At 38.8% G+C, this 22,300-nt stretch overlaps 1 protein-coding gene across 1 annotated transcript in view; it reads right to left on the bottom strand.

Moving 5' to 3' along the window:
• Window positions 1-488: 488 nt before the first annotated feature.
• Window positions 489-22,300, bottom strand: part of b4galt2 (UDP-Gal:betaGlcNAc beta 1,4- galactosyltransferase, polypeptide 2) — a 214,267-nt gene continuing 192,455 nt past the window's right edge. The window contains exons 7-8 of the mRNA XM_031733580.2: window positions 17,365-17,469; window positions 489-6,269 (exon numbers count right to left, since the gene is read on the bottom strand). Of these exons, the coding sequence (XP_031589440.1) occupies window positions 6,119-6,269; window positions 17,365-17,469 (256 nt within the window). The 3' untranslated portion in view covers window positions 489-6,118. The remainder of the gene's footprint in view (window positions 6,270-17,364; window positions 17,470-22,300) is intronic.

The following is a 22,300-nucleotide window of genomic DNA, read 5'->3' as shown; positions in this document are numbered from 1 at the left end:
TGCTGACAATGGGAAACAAGCAGCTTCCTGGAAACAAAAAAACAAAACAGTAAAGAACAGTAAACTAAAACAACAAGAGGACGAAAAGGCTTTGGTGTTGTCGCTGTAACTAGAGGACAGAATTCAATTCAGTTTTATTTATATTACTATGAGCAAGCACTTGGTGACAGTGGGAAGGAAAAACTCCCTTTTAACAGGAAGAAACCTCCAGCGGTGCAAAGCTCAGGGAGGGGCAGTCACTTTCCGTGACTGTTTGGGGCTGAGTAGAGGAAGACAGGTCAAACAGAGTATAGGAATAGAGCCAGAGAACAACTAATGAATAAATGCAGAATGGTGTAAAAACACACAAAGGGTGAAGAAGAAGCACTCAGGAGAGAAAAGAGGAAAAAAAGTCTGCAGAAGTTCAACTGGGCTGTTTGAGATCAAGAGGAAACATTCAAAGAAACATGAAAAACACCATCATCACAGTATCTTTTTAACTGCAGATTTATTGATTGTATAGAAAAAGTAGGTTTGATATGACTTAATGCATTCTATATAAGATATAACATTTTCAACATTCAATGTACAAAAAGAAAAAAAAAAACATACAGGTACAGGAAATCTTTAAAAACACCCACAGGCCTGAAAGTCCCGTCTGCCGTCAGCAGCAGATGAACAAAAAAAAAAGTATCAGAAAAAAAGCGCTTTGAATAGTTGAACCACCAGGTTTACCTGACAGCTGGAACAGCTTCAAAAGTCAAAAAGTCCAACAAGAAACATCAAGCACTCCTCGTGGTTCTTTCAAATACTACTTATGCTAAAGTTTCTTCTGCTCATTTTTACATCCTTAACCCACATTTTATACACACTGCACTGCACCCATCCCTCTCCTGCTTTAAATTATACCTTTTTTTCAACTTTCTGTCAACTTCTCACTCATCTCATAAAGGCTTCCCAGAAGAATTGATCTTACATTTAAAGGGACACTCCACAAATTTTACAGTTCAGTCTATTTTTTTTTTTAGGCGTGGCTTGAAATACCACAATTCCCATGAATTCCCGCTGCCTTTGCCATCGAGGCAGCTGGAACTGTGTTTTGAACTCTAGTTCAAAGTGACTTAAAAGATGTTGAACCCACTCACAGTTAAGGGCAGAGCATGCAACAACATTTTAAGCCCATGCAAAATGAACCCAGCGAATATGAGTCAAATTCTTTATCAACCTTTTGGTAAACAGGGAAGTAATTTTAATTATTTTTAAAAGGGTTTTTTCTTGACTGCCCAAAATATCTAATTGCACTTACCAACTCTATGAAAGATTTTTAAACTTCTATTTTAAAGCTAACCGCACGGCTGGGATATGTTAGCCTGAGTGGCCACAACTTTACAAAGCACATTAAATTGCTGCACTGTCCCTTTGATATGGCGAGAATGATGAAAATATTGATGCCATCATTTTATCTACCTTTAATCTTTGATTATGTTTATATAACACAACAGGTTTATAAGACAAATTTAAAAAAATGATGACTGCATTAAAATGTCTTAAAATGTCATCCCACATCCCTCAACAATGACTTAAAAGAAGAACATGATATAGAGGAGAATGAATCTGTAATATTGCACTGCGTGAGCTGTAAACACTTTAGAGAAGGGATCTTTGTTGACCCCTGTGTGCAGTCTGACAACACAAAAACTCACCAGGAGACTACAGCTTAAAAAACTACAACAAAAAAAAGAATCAAAGCACAGAGAGGGTGAAAAGTGAAAAATAAAATGACGACATGCAAAGAGGACATGAAAAGAAGGGAGACACAAGGATGGGGATGTGTGCCGAGAAAGAGAGAAAGAAGAAAATGGAGATACAGTAAGTGGCCGGGACTTCACAGACTCAAAGAGAGGCCCTGTCAATATCTATTGAAAGTCGAAGCACCCTTGTGAGGCACGGCTGCGCCTGAAGTGGGTCCATCACAAAGCACAACAGCGTGCCATTGCCACAAACAACCTAAACTGGCAGAGTACAAAAGAAGAGGCATTGAAAAGGGAGATGATGTAAAAAGAAAAAGAGCGAGGGTGGGGGTGGGGGGGGTGGGGGGGACAGTTTGAATGAATGTGTGCTCGGGTGTGTGTGTGTGTGTGCAGAAAAGAGCATTGATACCTTCCAACAGGCTTGAGGCAAAGATAACAGAGAGCCAAACAGATGGGAACAGTTTTGCCTCAAGGCTAACCAAAGAGGAGGCCAACGGTGCTCGATTTTCACCAAAATAAAAGCCCCAAATTGTTCTCTGTGGTTCAAATTGCAGTCGCAAGACTTTATGCAACCCCCCTGCCACTTTCATGAAAACATACTGCAAATCCTTTCTTCTCTTTTTGCACCGAAACAAACATTTAAATATTTTCAATCTCAAAACACACATTTCTATCGCGTCATCTTTGCCCAAAAGAAAGAACTCAAGATAACCTTCCCTTCCCCTTAGCACACATCACTTCTAAAGGCATCAGTTTGGCGTTTAGGCGTCAACAATAACAACACTGACAGTACAGACCAGGAAAAAGAAAACAGAGGAAGAAGAAAAGCAAAGCATCAAAGTACAAAACAGTCAAAGACTTCAATGCGGTGATGGAAGAAATGACAGAAGTAAACATGAGACAAAAAGTTCCAGAACTTTAAAAAAAAAGGATTAATTTAGCCCATCGTTTGTGAAATCTGAATGTGTGATGAAACCGTTTAGCATGTAGGCTTGACAGCTGATGTTGATAAAATCTGAAGCAGCAATAGGGACGTCAGTCATACTGCTCAAACTGTAACTTCTCATTACTGCCCTAAAATTAACAATTTCCACCAGCCAAAGAGCAGCACCTTATAATTTCCTCCGTCCGGATATGATCGTCTCCTGCTAAACGATTGACAGGAGAGATAGCAGAGAGATAAAACGGCATATTAATAGTATCAACGGACTATTAATGAATTGTGACACTAAAAAAAAATGACTACCAAGTTACATTGTAAGTTTAAAAGAGACCTTGAGAGTTATTTCACCTTGTCCTGCCCATGGAGCTGCTTGTAAATCTTACAAGAGTCAGCTTTTGTATTCACGCTGCTTTTTTCTCATAAAACATATCTGACAGCTCATTTCTTCGACATCCCACCGAGCAAAAACCTGTTCAAAAGACGGCGGGATGACGTCGGGAGACAATTTTGCCAGATGTCTGAACGACATCAAGATTTGGTTAAAAAGCAAAGGATGAACAGCAGTCTTCTCAGATCAATGGATTGATGTCCCTTTATTGTCTAAAATTGGTTGAAAAATGAAAGGACGCTCTTCCTCCCATGATGAGTAGATTCAAACACGAAACCTTCTCGTTATGAGGCTGCGGCGCTTATCCTGCTCCTACTGTGCTGCTCCAGCATGCTGGAACAATGTGTTTAGCCTCTCCAGAGGTGTACACAAATACCATCACTATGCAACACACAGTGAGAATAAAAACATCATTTACATGTGTATACACACTTGGAGTTAGGTCCATAATTTGTTGGACAAAGACTAGATTTTTAACAATTATGTGTACAGTGCAGTGGGTTTTAATCAATAGGTGGCTGAAGTGCAGATTTTCAGCTTGAATTCAAGGAGTGTAACAAAAGTTTTGCATTAATGGTTTAGGAATTGCATCCACTTTAAAAAACAAACAAACAAAAAAACAAAAAAACAATTAACCAAACCAGCGTGATTTTAAGGATTTTTTTATACTTGCATGAAACTCCTTTGCAGTCAATAACTGCTTGGAGTCTAGAACCCAAGGACATCACCAAATGCTGTGTTTCCTTGCTTGAGATGCTCTGCTAGGCTTTTACTACAACCACCTTCAGCTGCTGCTTGTTTGTGGGGCTTTCTGTTTTTGTATTTAACTGCAAAGCATGCTCTGTTGGGCTGAAATAAGGTCACTGACTTGGTCATTGAAGAATCTCTAATTCTTTTGCCTCTAAAGGAAAAACTCTTGGGTTGCTTTGGGTCATTATCCATTTGCACTTTGGTTGAATCTGAGCAGAGAGTATAGTGTGTACACTTTACAATTCACTTCTTAAGTGTAATTAGGGGTTTTAGACCTTATTATAAGACCTCTGTATTTCCATTCATGAAGTCGTCTCATGATTGTGGACTTTGACAATGATACCATTACCTCCGTGAGTTCATTCTTGATTTGATTAGACGATTAGAAGAAGTTGTTTTTCTTAACATCCGTGTTATCATTCACTTTAGTTGAGCTGGTCAGTGCATCCATTGTTTTTAAGAATGAGCCACACTTTTGATTTGGCAAAAGTTTTTGCTGTGTCACTGATAGCTTTATTTTAGTTTTTCAACATAATGATGGTCTCCCTCACTTGCACTTACATCTCTCTTGGCATCATATTTGAAATTACTTCGAAGAGCTGCAACTTTAGACACCATGTCTGCTTCACTTGTGAAAAAACAAGATAACAGACCTCACCTTGCCATGAAACTGCTTTTCAGTCAATTTTCCAAATAACTTTGAGCCTTTGAAAAATTGGGGACGGTATATAAAGATGCCTGAATTTCCTAAACGGTTAATGCAAAACGTCTGCAGTTCAATCAGATCTGGATTGGGTGATTTAAAATCCACTGTGGTGGTATACAAATGACAAAATGTGTCTTTGCCCAACAAATTTTGGACCTATCTGTACAGGTTGTCCAGTAATATTAGTCTATGTGATAAATTTGATATAAAACGTTCACTTTTGGACCAAATGCAACATTTTTAAGACATCCAAACAAAACAAATTTCACCCCCTCACTTTTCAACCAAATTTAGCGTTAACAGTGACATTAGCTAAAAGAAAACCAACACCAGTGGGTGTCTGGAGCTTAGGGGAATACTGTATGTGCAGAAAATATGGTAAATTTCCAATATCTTTTAAAGGAGTATTAGCTCAACTTTGACTTTAAAGTGCATATTAGCAAAATAAACTGAAAAAAAAAGTTTCCAGAAGTATAATCTCCTTATGTGCTGCAGGGGGTCAAAATCATAACTGAGCTGTCAGTATGTATCAGACCTGCTTTCTTCAGTTCCTCCATTTGATTTCAAATGCTCTCCCAAGATAGTTTCAGTACACGGCATACAGGAGAAACCCTTTCATCCTTTCAGTTTATTTACTGTTGTTGCAAAACTCTCAACAAGTCAGCTTCTGCTTCCAGATTTTAAGTTCATATATATGTATAAAAACAGAGAACAAAAAGAGAGTTCCCGGTCGTCTGTAGCGGCTGACAAACGTGTTTCATCAGCGTGTTCATGTGTCACCAGCACTCATTTGAGTCTTCTGCTGTAGATGCAGGCACAATACACATTCATTAATTGATAGCAGAGGGTTTGATTGAGTAATTAGATCCAAACAAGTGACTCCCTGACGAAAATGTCCAAAGCAAATTGTCTGTTAGCATCACAGGGCAAGAGACGCTGATGTCTCTGATATGCAAGCCGTTAGATACAGTAACACAGTTCATCACTGCATGTCAGCATGTTGTGGTAATGTTACAGCTTGCCTCCACGGGCTGTTAATGCGCACAGAGTTAATTCTTTCTTGCATTTTCAAAGTATGCATGAAAACAGTCCGTATCTTTTCTCATGGAGACAGTTTTAAGATGTTATGAGAAATCCATCGTCAACATTTAAGAAAGTGTTACGTGACACACCAGCAGTTCCTGTCAATGCTCGCTGTCAACATGCCATCAGTTGCCCTCCAGTTTGATAGGAAAACTTAAGTTTGACGCCACTGATAATCCACCTTTGGTCCACAAGTTATGCATTCTGCAGTCATTGATTGTTACAGGTGTGATAGCGCCCACTGTCTGCTTCAAGAAGTTGTTGGTGGAAAGAGCCTGAGTCCTAAAAGAGAGAAATATCAAGCTGAATAGAGTGGAAACGAGGCAGAAAGAGACACTATGATGTGCTTGTGACAAGTTTTGCTCTCTTATTTTCAATTTCATATTCTTTCAGATGCCTGTGAGACACTCTCAGTTTTCTTTCCATCCTTTAAGTTCTCTTCTTTCACATCTTCCTCTCACTAGGCTAGTTAATATGCATCCTCCCCCACATCGTCCACTTTCTCTCTTTCACATCTTCTAGCCCTTAATGGGCCGAGGTGGTGGCTTGCCGATCTCCACGGAGATGTTCGTGTACAGAGGATACTTCTTGACTTGAACCAGTCTGTAGGTCAGCGAGCTGATGCCGTCCTTCTTCATTGTGTTCTTGGTGTTCTGTATTTTGTTGAATCTAATGGAGGAAATGAAGAGAGAGAAGGAAGGGGAGGGAGAGAGCGGGAAATGAAGGAGACAATCAAGAATATTAGATTCAGTTCAGTGTAAGTTAAAAACAAAACAAAAACAGGAGTACCAGATAAAAAGTACCAAGTACCAGGTTAGAGCCTAAGTTCGGATACAATTACAGCAATGCTGCAACGAGAAAATATAAATCAATCGTTTCTTCTTGTCAACTGTTTTTTTATTCTAAGAAAAGCAACCTGACACACTGCTAAGCAAAGAAAAAACTGAGGAAAACTGAAAAAAGGGCCTAGCTGTAGGTTCCAGTGCAAGTTTTTAATAATAAAAAAGTCAAAAAGAAGAGCAGTGTATAACCTTTGTATATTTGCAAACCCTTAAAACTGCATCTGAAAGTTGTGCCAAGTTTGGTCAATTTTTCCATCCATTTTTCATCCTCTAATCCAATTCTGGGTTGCGGCGGCACAGAGCACAGCTGCTTTATTTTGCAGGCGCACATTTAAATGCAATATGCAATGCACAAATATACACAAAAGATCATATTCTGTGCAGAGGACACTGCACAGATTAGAAATAACTTAAAGACAGGGGATAAAACCAATCCAGAAAGCATTCAAGGCAAATAAAAACAAAACAAAAACAGATATTAGAAAAGATTAAACTTTCAAAAACATGCATGAGCTCCATCTGCAATGTGCTGCAGTGCACATTTAACTAATATGATGAAAAGAGCCTGATGTCTATTGGATAAAGTTCCCTAAAAGTTAAGAAAATAGAGTATCTGATTTTCTTCACCAAGCTGATCGTGACCAACAGGTGGTGCTGTGGCCTAGCACAGGGACTCGGAGAACAGGATGATCTATAATATCTACCTGGGTTTGTCGGTCTTATGCCGGGATATCTTTTCCCATTGGCTGTGATTCAGCAGTTACATCAGAAAGCGCTCTGATTTTGGTATTAAAGAGGGGAAAATAATTCACACAGTGTGTCAGACAGTTACACAGAGCGGCTGCTGAGCCTCAGTTCAGCATGTGATGCAACCTTTGGCATTAAAACAGATTCATAACACAAACACGCCTGTCACCCTTGTAGTAGCATGAGTTTTTGCAGGCATTCAGAATGGAAATGAGGCCACAGTGTCTACCAGCGTGTTTACAACACTCTTGTCTTAAAATTCCTTCTTTTTTTCTTTTTTTTCGAGTAGGTCTCTGAGCAGAGAAAGAGCTGATGTGTGCAAACACCCAGAACTCCACACTCAGTTTTCAAAAGACAGCCGTAACTGACTGCAACAAAAGATGTCTTCTTAATGATATGCTTGGACATGCAACTGGAGATGACACTTCAGTCCGACATGGACCAGTGAGTCTACAGATCCTTGTCAGAGCTGACGAGCAAAGATCTCTCTTTTCTTCCTGCATTCTGTCTCTCTCAAATCAAATCAAAAATCTTTATTGGCATGAATGAAAGCTGGGGAAAAAAAATAACGTTGTCAAGCATCTTCCTGCTGCACAATATACACTACAGTAACATATACATAGAATCACGTGTTCTCTGACTTCTACAAAAAGACGGCACTTTTACCTGGAAGGAGGGGGAATTCGTTTAGGAGAAAGAGAAAGGAAGCAGAAGAGGAATGGGAGTGTGTTTAAGGTAAAACGGAGGTTGGATGACAGGGAAGAAAAATGAAGGACAGATAGGCGATGAGATAAACATATCTGGGTGTGACAGATGGACGGAGATATACTGATATTAAAAATAAAGCGAATGAAGGGGGGGAAGCTAAATCTCTGGATGACTCTATCATATGAAGAATATTAAACACAATCCCTGCCTACATTCAGTATAAAGAATATCAGATGCATGTAAACACACACACACAGGCACACCCTGTAGGTTACTTTATGTATCCTTTCAAAGCTCTAAGACTTACTTTATAGAGTTAGAGGGCGAGACAAAGACATCCTCGTTACATATTCATTAGCCTGATTTCCAGACGTCCTGACTGGGCTAAGTAAAGCTCCTTTTTAATTCCACTGAGGGTCTCACAGGAAAACATTTCTGGTTAAGAATCTCAACAATAGCTTGTCGTGCCAGCTAATCAGGGTTATTTTGCTCTAGTGTCACATTTTGAGTTGGCCCACTTAACCTTGTTTGAAAAAAAAAAATCTTAAAGGAAGAGTTTGAGAGTTTGGGTAACTCATTTGGTTCTTTCTTAAGAAAGAACCAGAAAGAAGCAGCAGGTACTGACAATGCTCTCATTTCATTTCATCTCATGCTTGACATGACTAAAGGAAAGTGTCCTTGGAGCACCTACAGTGGTTTCAAAAAAGAAAGGTTTTACAGGACTCTAATGCAGTACTGCGAAAAGTAAAATGTATATCAATAACTTTGAAGAACCACATTTTGCAGGAATATCTTGAAGTAGTTGTTTTCTGTATGACTTTTGGTCCATTCTTCTTTACAATGCTGCTTCAGTTCATTGAGGTTTGTAGGCTTCTTTAGCTCTCTTACAGTCCAGTGACAGCACTTTACTCAGGTCAAGATCTAGACTTTGACCGGGTTATTACAGCAACTTGATTGTATTCTGTTCATTTGTAGATTTGTTGCTGTCCTTGGGACCATTGTCCTGCTGTATGACCCAATTTAGGACAAGTAACTGCCATGAACTGAGATGTATCTTATAAAAAATTTCTTTGAGCAACGCAAGGTCTGACCTTTGGGTGAATTTACTGGGACATCCACTTCTGGGAAGATTGTGGCATTGTGGTAACAAACACCTGAATGCTTCAGACCAGTAAGCTGGTCAAGAAGTAAGGGTGTACTTAGCTTTTGACAGCACAGCAACAACTACAGATCGAGGTGAGGTTAAGGGTGTTTTTTCTTTTTCAGTACCCTTAGATCTGTGTACAATCAGTCCTCCGTCAGAAAATTACTTAACCTTAATTTATTTATTGAGTCTATAGGAAAGAAACACTAAAGCTTTCTAAACTACTGTATTTTATATAATTTCGTCATAATACCCAAGTATATCATAATTATCTTTTAATCTAATCAAAATTAAGATAAGATATGTTAGATATAACAAATACAAACATAGTTTAGAAAGATATCTATCAAGTCATGTAACATAATAAACTACAAGAGCTCACAGGACTGGCAAGCAGATTAGCTGCTAATGCTAACAGTCCAGCTGAAGATCAATGTTGTTGTTTGCTTAAATGTTGTTTTTTTGATGAAATTAAGTAATTCATATATAAGAAATTAATTAGTGTGCATCAGAGGTGTCAATAAGTGGATTTTCTTTATCCCTTTTAGATGTAGGCTAGCTGTTTCTAGCTAGCTACACAGCTAAGCTAATAGTTACTACCCAGGTGTGAGAATTTTTCAGTCCTCTCATTATTAGTCTCTCAGTAATAAATTAGCAAATGAGAACTACCTCCCACTTCTTCTGTATTATGAATAAAACTGTAAATTTAAAGTGATGTTAGGTTACTTTTTTCTTTAAATGTAATTATTAGTTATTGGTTATTATTGGTTACATACACATACAGATATCAACCCAAATACACACAAACACCCTCTGCAGCTGCAGGATGATAACAAAGGAATGGCATATTGAATGAGCTTGCTGTGCATCTCATTCAATTGCAATGCTGTTTGCCCGACACAAATGGTGTATGTATGTGTGTGTGCTCTAACTGATACTTGTAGCTTGTGATGAATGTTCCTCTTTCTTAAATCCATCGGCCCAACATCTCATTGCTATGCCTAACCAGCATTTCAGACAAGCCGAGAGAATGGACTCCTGTGAATGTTCGAGTTAATGTGAATGCATGTGTGCAGAGGAGATAGTAAACATTCATCAGACAGTCAAGACAATGCTTCCCTTGGTAAAAGCTGGACATTACGCAGGTACTCCAGATAAACTCTCCCAAAAGGCTCAATCATTAATCTGAATCTAAACAGAGAAGAAACTCTGCACCTGAAGACAAAAAGCGGAAACAAAAGCTTAGTTTATCAGTGTAATTGGCAGGCTTCTGCAAGAACAACCTTAAAATAAAACATTACACACACACACACACACACACACACACATACACGCTGAATATATATACGGCACATAAGGGCCCAATAACCAAAAAGTCCTTGATATACTTCAGAACAAGGCAATGTAAATGGTTTAAAGGTAGTCTATCTATGATATTCTATCAATTTTTGAATATTTCCCAGTATAGAATCCTATTGTGCCATTGACACCTTATTGGTTGCCACATTTCTGGGTATGTGATATCATTTGAAAGCTCTCAACAAGTATCCCCAAATCATCTCTTGGACTAAAGAACTGACAAATTAAGAAATTTATGGTAAAAGGTAAAACTTTATATGCTAGCAAACAAAGCGATCATGGTCCCTGACCGGTCTCTTGGTCTGTGTGCCTGGAGGCTTTGGCAATTATTTTCCCAGCAACCAGCTGTCAACCTCCAGCAACCAAACACAATCAATCAGGGAATAATCATTTTGTCTGCCAAGTTGATCTTACATTGTTAATTGTCACATGTGTGCAAAACCTCAATTACAGATTTATTCCATGACAAAAATTAACAACAGTGTTGCTGTTAATGTTTTGTTAGATCATTCTGCAAAATCAAACAGATGTATTGAGACTTTTTACTTAAGGCTCCAGTCATACAAGCCTAGAGACTGGCTCCTCGCTTGGCAACCAGTGGTTGCTAGGGAAAAAAGTATTCCCTGACTGGTTGAGAGTGGCTGCTGGCAATTTCTGTAAAATCAATTACTGAAGCCACAGTTATGCAGGCCTACAAGTCACTCACTAACCCCCTGGTAACCATTGGTTGCAAAAGGTAGCTTGCTGTTGCCAAGTGAAACTGGTTCCAGAGGTATGCGATACTGCACCGAACACCTTCCTTCCGACTGTTTTGGTCGCTCGACTTTTGTATGGGACATGCCTATATGTTTGCAAACACTCACCAACAAGGGGAAACCACTTGCCAACCATTTGTTGAATAAAAATTTTAGGTGGCAGTGTTGGTTAATTGGTAGTTTGGTCCAGACTGAAATATGTTCAGAGATTTGCTGCAAATGCACTCTTGCCCTCTTATGAATGCCACTTTGGGTTTAGCAATAATCATCGGATGCATGCTAAAGTAAGATGATGAAGTAATTGATAAATCTGCTACAAAACAGCAAATGTGCATTTTTATTGTGAACATGTTAGCTTGCTGTGTTTTCTTCGATGTGTCTCAGAGAACAGGGTTCACTCTGGTAACCAAACAACTATTTCCTTGTTTCTGCCTTTTTTCACGCTCTCTTCAGAAACCATTAGATGTTCTGGCGAAAAAAGACCCTTTAAAGTAAATTAAAATAAATGCAAAACTGGCTTGAGAAGATGAAAAGTGAATTAAATATAATGTCCAAAGACAGATACAGCAGAGAGAGGACAGAGAAAAACACTCTCCCCTTCACCCACACTGCCTGAACACTGCCATGAGGTGGCCGTTTCTCCTTTCACAGCCTCCTGATTATTCTAAGCTGCCATGCTTTATTTAAGCCCAAATCCTGCTTCTTTTCAAACAGATCCTTTAAGCCAAAATTTCCGAGACATTATAATGAGTGTCCAGAAGGGCTGTAAAAATGAAGTTTTCGCTCACTAATAGGCGGCTATTTTCTGCCCCTCGCCACAGTTATGAATAATGCATCGACCTCAAATAAATAGCGTCCCTGTTGGTGTCACCTCTTATTGAGGAAGTGTGGTCTATGGTCTATAGAGTCCAGAATGACCATCAAGACGAGGAGGAAAACGACAAAACGGTATCAATCAGACACACGCACGAGTGTGTGCACACACAAACACTCTCTCCCTCTCTCTCTCAGTCTACTGGCTGATTTATTGATTTTGATGAAGGCAACTAGACCACTTTGACCTAGCTGGCTCCTATTTCTAACGGTGTCATTTCAGCAGGCAATTACAGAGGGATCGTTGAATCTTTCTCTCTGAGTCAAACACACTTTCACATATACACACATACACAAAACAATGATAGATGACACATTAAATAGGCCTGGTTATTTTAGACATCTTTGCATTCAGGTTCCTGCTGCCATTTTCCAGGACAGATTGTTAATTTTGAAGTTAAACTACATCTAGATGGATGTCTGACATCTCTACTTCTGGAGACGTGAAGCATGAAAAAAAATCTCTCCATTTTGTTTCAGGTGATTTTATATTTTATGTTTATTTATTTATTACCTTGCAGGTTGTAATAGGAGACTGGCATGAAGAAGGGAAGAGATTTAATAAAACAGAAAACTAAGAAAAGACCAAAAGTCATGTTACATATTTAAGGTTAAGAGGAGACAACAGCTTTGTATGGGTTTGCAGTGACCTTTCCCTCTACAAGTGAAGTCAAATCCTACCTCCCCATCGCATGACAGATGCCTCAGATCTCCTTACTGCAGGAGACAAGAGTTCAGCTTTTCCATGTTGAAGGGGGCCTATTATGCTTTTCTTATCTTCAGTCATATACTGCTACAATGGTGTATGCTCATAACAACATGGAGAAAAGTTTAAATGATGTGGCCAGTGTATTCCTATTGACGGTACCAAGCCCAGATAAACGTGGAGGGCTGCATCAGGAAGGGCGTAAAATCTTGGCCAAATGAAGCATTTCTCATTCTTTATGTGTCATTTTCATACAGGATCGGTCCAAGCCTGGGTTAACAACGACCCTCTTTGTGGCCAACAGGGTGCTGGTGGACATTGTGCTACTGTTAGCCTAAAACAATAAAAGAAGAAAGCGGGGAAGACGTGTTAAGAGACAGCGAGAGAGAAGAAAAGGCAGCAGTTCAGAGGTGAAAGCAGTGACTGCAGAAAGATATCGGCAAGAGTAAAAGGGATCTTTTACAAAATGGTAGTGAAACCTGCTATGATGTATGGTTTGGAGACAGTGGCACTAAGAAAAAGACAGGAGGTAGACCTGGAGGTGGCACATGAAGATTTTCGCTGAAAGTAAACAGGATGGACAAGATTAGAAGTGAGTACCTCAGAGAGACAGCTCAGCTTGAGCAGTTTGGGGACAAAGTTAGATACTCAAGGGTGAGATGGTTTGGACATGTGCAGAGGAGAGATAGTGGATATACTGGACAAAGGATATTGAAGGTGGAGCTGCTAGGTAGGAAGAAAAGAAGGCGACCACAGTGAAGGCAGTAGTGAAGGAGGACATGCAGAGGGTCGGTGTGACAAAGAAGAAGGTGAAGAATAAGTGGGGAGTTGCCCAGCCTGGGGGTTGCGCAACCCAGTGACAAAGGGGTTTTGTGTTTTTTTTTATTTTTTAACTCTTGTCTCAGAGCAGAAATCCATAATGAGGTCACCTCCCTCACATAGCATTGGCTGTGGAAAAATTAACCCGCCCATGTGTTCTTCAAAGTTTTGTTTGTGTTGAGCAGCCAATCAGAAGAAAGCTGAAACTCTCCCTTTAATGTCTTCCTTGACCTTAAAGGGAGAGGAGCTGAAATGGCATCTTTCAGGTCTGAACTAAGCGGATGCACCGAGCTGCAGTTTATGATAAGGAAGGATTATTTTGAACTGTGACTCATACAAAGCTGCTCTAGGACAGTCCGAGAATAAAAATATGAAGATGGAAACCAACAAAACATATTTCCTTTAATTTGTCACGTACAGGAAAGTATTAAAGGTGTGCAATAGCTGTGACTTGATTTGTTTTTTAGCTAATGAGTTACCAACAAGCTAAAAATAAAAACTTAATCCAACACTTCAGCTTTTGCAGCTCAGGCTCGTGGTGGGGCTCGAGGCTATTCGAGCAGTTGTAGGGTAAGAGGCAGGGTAGACCCCTACAAACCAGACAGGCCCCAAGTCTGTCGTAGGGCTAAGAGACAGACAACCAGTTAGCCTCACATCCACACTTACAGCTAATTTTAGAATCCAACCAAAATAACAAGCATATCTTTTGACTGAAGGAGAAAGCCGTAGTACCCAGAGAATGCATGCTTTGAACGTTTATCTAAAGTTTATTTTAAAAGAAGAAAAAAAGTGAAAGTTTTCAAATTCAGTTTTTGATTACAAAATAATTCTCGAAGATACCTTTGTGAAACTTTCTTTTAGTTTAGACTGACCTTGGCATATTGTCCAAACTTTTTATGAAGCACCTTTTCAGAGCTCTGTGACTGTTTTTGATGTGTTTTGCTGTTTGTAATTTTTTCACAAGCTGTACAAAAGCCTCTCTTGTAAAAAGAGCTATTGATCCCATTCAGGCTAGCTCATTAAACAAAAACTTTAACAATGTATCAGACGCAGTGCTCACAGGCTATCTTCAAAATTCAAATCAAGCTGGTCAGAATTTGTCTGGCTCCAGCAAACACAGTCAATACTCTTTCACTCATGGCTCTTGTTGCCAGCAGTTTTTAATCTTCTTATAAACCAATTTAGGAGCTACAACTAAACCAGACCTCACTCTGAACCATGAGGCAGCACAGTTTGTCAGAATGGTGAAACATAATAACGTCACATGAGATCAAACTAAAATGTTACTGGAAGAGACAACAGATTTCACTATGTCTCCATTCTGCCGGAGCCACAGCAGCTATTGATTTTTTGTGTTGAGAGGCATCGTTGCCCAGTCTATTCAGGCATGAAAACGGGGGCTCTTAGAGGAGAATAAACAGTGATAATCCACATTTAAGCAGCTTAATGTGAGGTGCTATACTCCTGGTGATTAATGTGTCTAGAAGGGCTCATCTCTGCATATTGGGTCTCATTCATCAAACCATAAAATAACACACTTATAGGGGAAGTTTTTTACGCATTTGTCTGAAAAGCAATTTAAATGGGTGTAGCCAAAAGAGCAACATTTAAGCCCCTGGGCCGTATCTCTGAAAAGCAATTTTTGGTTTAGTGAAAGTGTTTTGTCCTTGGCATTTAAAAATCTCACAATCTTTTAGTGACCACCAAGGTTGAGCTTCAGAGGTTTGTTTTATTTATATTTTGTTCAGTCATCTGATACTTTTAGGCCTATCTAGGATTCTCTGCACTTATATGAGCCACAACGCTCATATTACTATTTAACTAATATTAGATTACTTTCAATCAATACAGTTAACAAGGATTTATAATCATACGTGGATTTTATTTAGTTAACATGCCACTTTGTCTTCTTGCATGTCATCGGGCTATTGCTTAAATATTTTAATGTCCTACTATGATTAAAACATTTCACTCCTGTTGTTTACACCTGCACCTCAGACTGACTCATTGCATGGTGGATCAAAATCTGATGGCACTTTTCATGTTCATGATTTCCATCCAACACCACTGACTGAAATTCAGCCCCAAGTCGTGACCTTCACTGTGTTTTACAGAATGCTCTCGACACTCACTGTTGTACCTCTCTCCTGACCTCCGCGCATATTGATGACAATTTGAACTAAAAAAGTCAAATTTGCATTCATCACGCCATAAAACCTGTTGTCACTTATTTTCAGTCCAAATCTTGCGTAATTTGGCATTCCTGAGACTTTATTTCACCCGTTTCCTTTCCTTAAGAACAGCTTTTTGACAGGCACCCTTCCACTGAGACCATCTCTGAGGAGGCTTCAGTAAACAGTATATGGATCATCTGAAGGGTCAGATATTTCTCTTAGGTCCCATGTCAGGATTTTTTAAAGATTCTGCTTCTTTCGTCTTCCACTGGTCCTGTTTCCTCAAAATTTTTAAAGACATTCTACACAACATACCAAAGGTTATGCAGACTGAGTGTAGTTTGGGGGACCTAAATGCATACTCAGAACACAGGCAGGAATGACAAATAACTCTTTGGGAGTCAACTTGGTGCAAAAATAGGATTTCATACTTGTCAAACTGATGTGCTTGGCACTTTTGTATATTCAACTGAAGAAATGGGAATAAATTATGTGTTTTTGTGACAGGGTGCTCGTTACAAAGTGCCCTAATGATACAAATAAAAAAATGGGTTTTTTTGCTAAAGTGTGTAATATGTGTAGAACGAACACTGGTTCATCCTTGAGTTAGGTGCCTTTTTGTGTTTGAATGATTCATAGGTCAGCAATAAGTGGCTTAAAAAATTCTTCTGAAAATCACCTTGTACACAGGCTGTGAAAAGGAGTGAAAAAGCAGCCAAAGAAAAACTGAAAGAGTTTCAGAGAGTTTCAGAAAGCCTGGAGAACCGAAAAAAAACCTCCTCTGGATTCTTGGTAAATATTAAACTGAGAGGGGCAAGACTTTTGCACAGTACTGCATATACAGTACGGTGATATTAGTGTGTACATTTCCCTGGATCACAGTTTTCACAGGGGTTAAGAGTGATATGAAATCACTATAGTATAGAAAAATCAAACATGTTATTTTATATCTAAACGTTGGCACTAAATGATCAGCCTCATTTGACCTTCACCAAGTAGGCAAAAACAGTATTGTGGTGCTGCAGAGACATTTTGCTTTCTCTGACTTTCCTCAGCGAGTAACAACTAATTGCTCCAAACTGCATCACTCAGGCTGTAAAGATGCCACTGGTGAAGTAATATATAAAGTTAAGTCTTTTCTAAAACACTTTCACACTTCTAAGGTGTATCAAAGGTAGCAATTTTCCTTTTGCCCACCGTTTCTTATGACAAGCTGCAGTACTTATCAGTTGTAGGCAACTCCCAAGTGTGAATGTGCACGGTGTTAGAAACTGCTAAAAATAAAGGTCAAGTCCTCATTTAAACACCTCTGATTAAAGGTTAAAGTATCTTTAACATTTAAGTCTTGCAAAACTGGACAGAGTGACAGTGGATAATGTGGACGACAGCAGTGAACAGGAGACCCACTGCTGCCCATAACACTGCCTCACATTTCAGAGCAGTATATTGCACTGTAGGAAACATTAATTATAAAGCCATGCCACTGATGACTTCTGCAGTGCCACGCAATCATAATTCTTTCAAACTGAAATGAAAAATTCAGAAAGACACGTCTGAACCGAGTAGCTGTGAAACAAAAGCAGCGCGATCGATCCGAATATAAAGCCGGAGAACGACTTCAGACAATGATGCAGTACCTCTGTGGGTTGGGCTCGTTGTGTTTGTCTCTCTCGTGCTTAATCATTCTGTAGCGGCCGATGCGAACGTCTGGCCTAGACACCTTCATCCCATTCAGAGTGATCCTGCAACACATGCAGATAGAACAGAATCTATTAGAGAAAAGAAAGAAAGGAAACAAACTGAGCCAAAGAGGAGATGAGAGAGAAAACATGCTGATTATTGAGGAAAATACTGTAACAAACAGAGCTGGAAGACAAGGAGAGGGAGAACACATTAATGAAGAAATATAGCGAGGCTGCAACTTTTTATTTCATCTATCAGCTATTTTATTAAATCAACAGCAAAGAGAATCAATTTATGGAAATCACAAGTTCCCATAGCCGAAGCCTGAAATGACAGCACTTCTGCTGTGAGAAGAAATTATTTAGTGTACAAAAAGTGAGAAAAAAATCCTTTAAAATATCCGGTTCATATATCTAATCCCTGAAATAATGTTTTAAATGCTCGAACCTAATGAATAGTAAACGAAAATAATAAAAATGTTTGTCACACACAACAGAAAAGCTGGAAATCCACACATTTAGTAAGTTGTATGAAAATAATCAATAATAAAATGTGATATGTTCAACTTGTGTTTATATTAATAGAAAGTCAACAAAAGCAGGAATTCCTCATATAGTGAGAGCGAGCAAATGTTTTGCTTCAAAACAAATCAATAAATGCGGCTGCTTAATTTTGCCTTTTTAGTACAAAATCCCCCCGTGGCGTTCCCACTGACTCAGTCTCATGTGTGTTTGTTGTCAAACAGCTGAAGCTTCTCATTACTGCAGCTTTAGCTGAACTTTGGAGAATCGTGGATTTTGGCTATCCATCTGTCACACCAAACGCTCAGCAGCACTGAGAGAAAGGCCCTTATTTCCGATGATCTGTCGTGTAGCCGCGTGAGCTACTGCACAACGCACTTTTTTGATTTTCTGACAGCTTTTGCAACCAAATAATTAACTTTCGAACCCCAATATGTGCACTTCTGTGATGCACATATTATAGAGAAAATTGTGAAAAGGTTAATTTTGTTCCTCAGAAGTGGTAGTTATGCAATGCTACTCTGTGAGTCTACTGAGAATTGGATAAACATTGCAGAGACCAAGAAAAAAGAAAGGAGAATAAGAATATGAGAACAGAAATGTAATGTTGTGTTCGTTTATAATCTGCTATGGTCTTCATTAGGTATCCCTGGGTCCATTCAAGGCCAGCAAGGGCAAAAAAAATCATTACAGCAACTGACAACTCTATTAACGGACTGTACAGCTAATCAATATTTGTGCTAAAATATTGCTATAAGACACATTAAATCTATACATATCTCGTAATAACTGAGTATTCTTGCTAACAGGAAAGAATTTGTGATGGTGTATCGGCTATTTTGACTTCTACTGCCCTTCACATTGAACTTTTAGTCCCATCCTTAAAGGGACATAACTCACCTAGACAGGACATTGCAAAACAAAGGAAGCTAAAAACTAACACAGCAATGATACTTGTATACCACAAACATAAACGATCCAACCAATCAATCTCCACTCTCGAGCTCTGGGGACATCAGCTGGGAATAAGGCGAGCATTAGCAGTGTGTTTCCCTGTAAAGTGTGGGATCAGAACTTTTAGAAACAGTGGTAACATTGTATTACCACTAAGATTCAACACAGGGCCAAATCGGCATAGAGATTTAGATCTAATGCAACAGCAAATGGGGTGAGGACAACACAAACAACATCTCTGCTCCACATAAAGCCCAGTTTAAAACCAGAGGCTTCCAGAGACATTGATATTCATACCCGAGACGGCATAACGGATACTGAATGAGCGATTCTTATTTATTGTAACGCTCTGATTTGTGCAGTCTCTTTGTCTTAAAAATCATCCATGCCTGATATTGCTCCGCAGCAACTTCACGTGTATTCTAGACTTTCAATGCAGAGCTTTCCCTTTTTTCTTCTCCTCTCCTTGTTATATCCTCGTTTACCTTATTCATACCTTTCTCTTTTTGAATCTGCTCATTACGCTCACCTTCAGTTTTGTTCTCTTTACCTTAGCCTGAGTTTTTAAAAGCTGATTCCAAATGTTTGCACAGTCTGCTGAAGGTTAAAGTCGGTGCTTTGTGAAGTGCTTTTGTGTCAAAGAATCATATCTAATTGGCATGGTGAAAAAACACATTTTATAATAAAAATATCTTTGGTTAAGAAGTGGTGAATTTATTCAACCCCACAAAAATGACTTGAAAATTCAATTTATTCACTTTAGTGACTCAATAAAATGCGAAAATATGTAGCTATAGTCACTTTTTTTTCTTTACTTTCTAAATTTTAGTTAAGGCTGATGTATGGAGCTAAATATTAGGCTTAACTTTAAACAAAAAGAGACCAATTAAAAAGCTCTATAGTATAAATATTCCCCAACTGGTAAGCAAGTTCCTTGTGTATGACATGAGTGATAACTGACTTATCTGTCAGTACTCGCTAACTACTAGTTAAGCGATAGGAAAACTTGAAAAACTGCAACACAAACCAGAAACAGAACAAACATTCTCCTTCTAAGCACAGTTTTGAAGAGTATCAGAGTATTTGCATATAAGTGGACATGTTCACTGCAAACTACGAGCTTGATTTACTTCATCCTATACTGCTACTTGTTCAAAATGGAGGACAAGTTTATCTAATTTGGTTAGCGGTTATGTGAAGGCAAAATCGATAGATATTATGATATATATCCACAAATAAATAACATTCAATAAAAAGACCAAATTTAAAACCTAGCTAACTGCTTTATAACCATAGCTGCAGCCTAGTAGCGCTAACATTTAGCGCCACTAGACATTGCTATATAAACAAACATTTATTTGTGTAGCCCTGTTAAAGTGTTTTCATCAAATTTATAAAAGTGTATACTTTTGAACTCCTCTGTTCCAATCGTTAAGCTTTTCCAACAGTTAAGCTAGGCTAAGCTAACTGCCTCCTCTTCTCATGTAGCCCTCAGTAGAAAATACACATTAAAAAGCTACATTTCTCAAATGTGTGTCTTCAGTTAAGTTGGTATTACAGAGGGAAGTGAATTTTTTATGGACTGGATAGAGTCACAGCAGTCAGCACTCTTTGCACTGATGCTAAACTCAGTTTTACTGATTTATCAGTTTAACTCAATCTCTACCTCTTTTCATATCCACTCCTTTCCCTCCTGACTATCTCTAAAGGTATTTCCACACATTAACTTTGGAAAATGTGTAAAGAATCAGGTCAGGGAATTGCTCTTCCTCAAATGCAGCTAACAACAGTATACAGTTAGCGCTAACAGCCTTCTCTCTTCCCGAAATACTGTTTGGTTTAGAGTAGAGATGGACCGATCCGATATTACGTATCGGTATCGGTCCGATACTGACCTAAATTACTGGATCGGATATCGGCGAAAAATAAAAAATGTAATCCGATCCATTAAATATCAAAAAAGCATCGCACAAAACTTGCAACACGGCGTAACTCGGCTCATAACCGTAGCACGTTGCAGCAGTATGCCTCACGTGATACAGTGGCTGTGTGTATTTGTAGCCTCACTACCAAACCAGCATTTCATCTCTGAGGAAGTTATCCCAGAGAGAAGTAAAGCAAGTGTGTAAGTTCATCTCTGAATGTTTGTAAAGCATTCCCACGTTAAGCTTAACAACCGATATGTGGAGTGACTGCCTCTCCCTCACCTTCCTGCCGCTACTTCAATCGTTAAACTGCTTAACGATCAGCTGATCGGCTTTTTTGTCACGAGTCCATCTCTCTTTTTGTTTTTGGCCCACTTTGCACCAGAAAGAGGAAACCAGCGGCTGAACAACAGCAGCACGTTTAAGCTTGATAAGCTGTTGTTAGAATTTATTTAATATTACTTTCTAGACCAGGATCCTTTTCTACGTAGCTGACGGCTGGTAACTGTGCAGGGGCGGATCTAGCAAAGTTTAGCCAGGGGGGCCGATAGGGCATGAACAGGGAAAAGGGGGCACAAAGACATACTTTTCTTTCTTATTCTCATTTAAAATATCTAGCTTTTAATTAATAATTATCTGAATCTTACTCCCAAAGTTTTAATCTGATGTAAAATGTATAGAAGTCCATTACTATATATAGTAACTCTTAAGTCTATATACCCTAGTAAGCTATAGTACTTGGGAAGGTACCATCTGTGAATTCTGCAATTCTGTTGAAGAAAGATGTTGAATCTATTTAATTATTCTTGAAAAATAATTTGTTTCTGTGCATTTTTTTCACCCTGCATCAAATTAAAGTTGATTACATCGATTAAGCATCATGAGGTGGAGGGTGGGGGTGGTTCCCTATTTTTTTTTTTTTTGCTGGGAGTTTGCAACCCTATTAGTTAGGTTGCTTAATATTTCTGCTAAGTACTCTTTAAAATACCAGAATAGGGAGGATGGAGTAGGTTTAAGTTAGGTTTTAAGTTAGGTAAGGTTTATTAGATTGATCAGTGTTGCTGAACTATGAAATATTTTGGGTGCAGTGTATTTTTTACACACAGGTATAACAGAATAGCTTTAGTGTTGTTGTTTATTTAAACTTGAGTATGAACTTATACAAAATGCAGCAAGATATTTTAAAAAAAACAGTTTTATTGATTAAAAAACACAATATCGGATTCATATCGGTATCGGCAGATATCCAAATTTATGATATCGGTATCAGTATCGGACATAAAAAAGTGGTATCGTGCCATCTCTAGTTTAGAGGAGGGTGCTGCTCGAGTGTGCACGAGGCAGAGGACAGGATGACCACTCAATAGCTGCGAATACCCTGGACTATTACCAGTGCTATACTAATATTGAAAGTGAGGGTAAAGATCGTTAATGTCCAGTCTGATTGCACAGTACATTTGCTTTCTCATTTGCACCTCCGTTGGGTAACG

Source organism: Oreochromis aureus, linkage group 18 (genome assembly GCF_013358895.1).
Source record: "Oreochromis aureus strain Israel breed Guangdong linkage group 18, ZZ_aureus, whole genome shotgun sequence".
NCBI lineage: Eukaryota > Metazoa > Chordata > Actinopteri > Cichliformes > Cichlidae > Oreochromis > Oreochromis aureus.
Note: the sequence above shows the minus strand (reverse complement) of the source record. Positions and strands in the feature narration are given on the sequence as shown.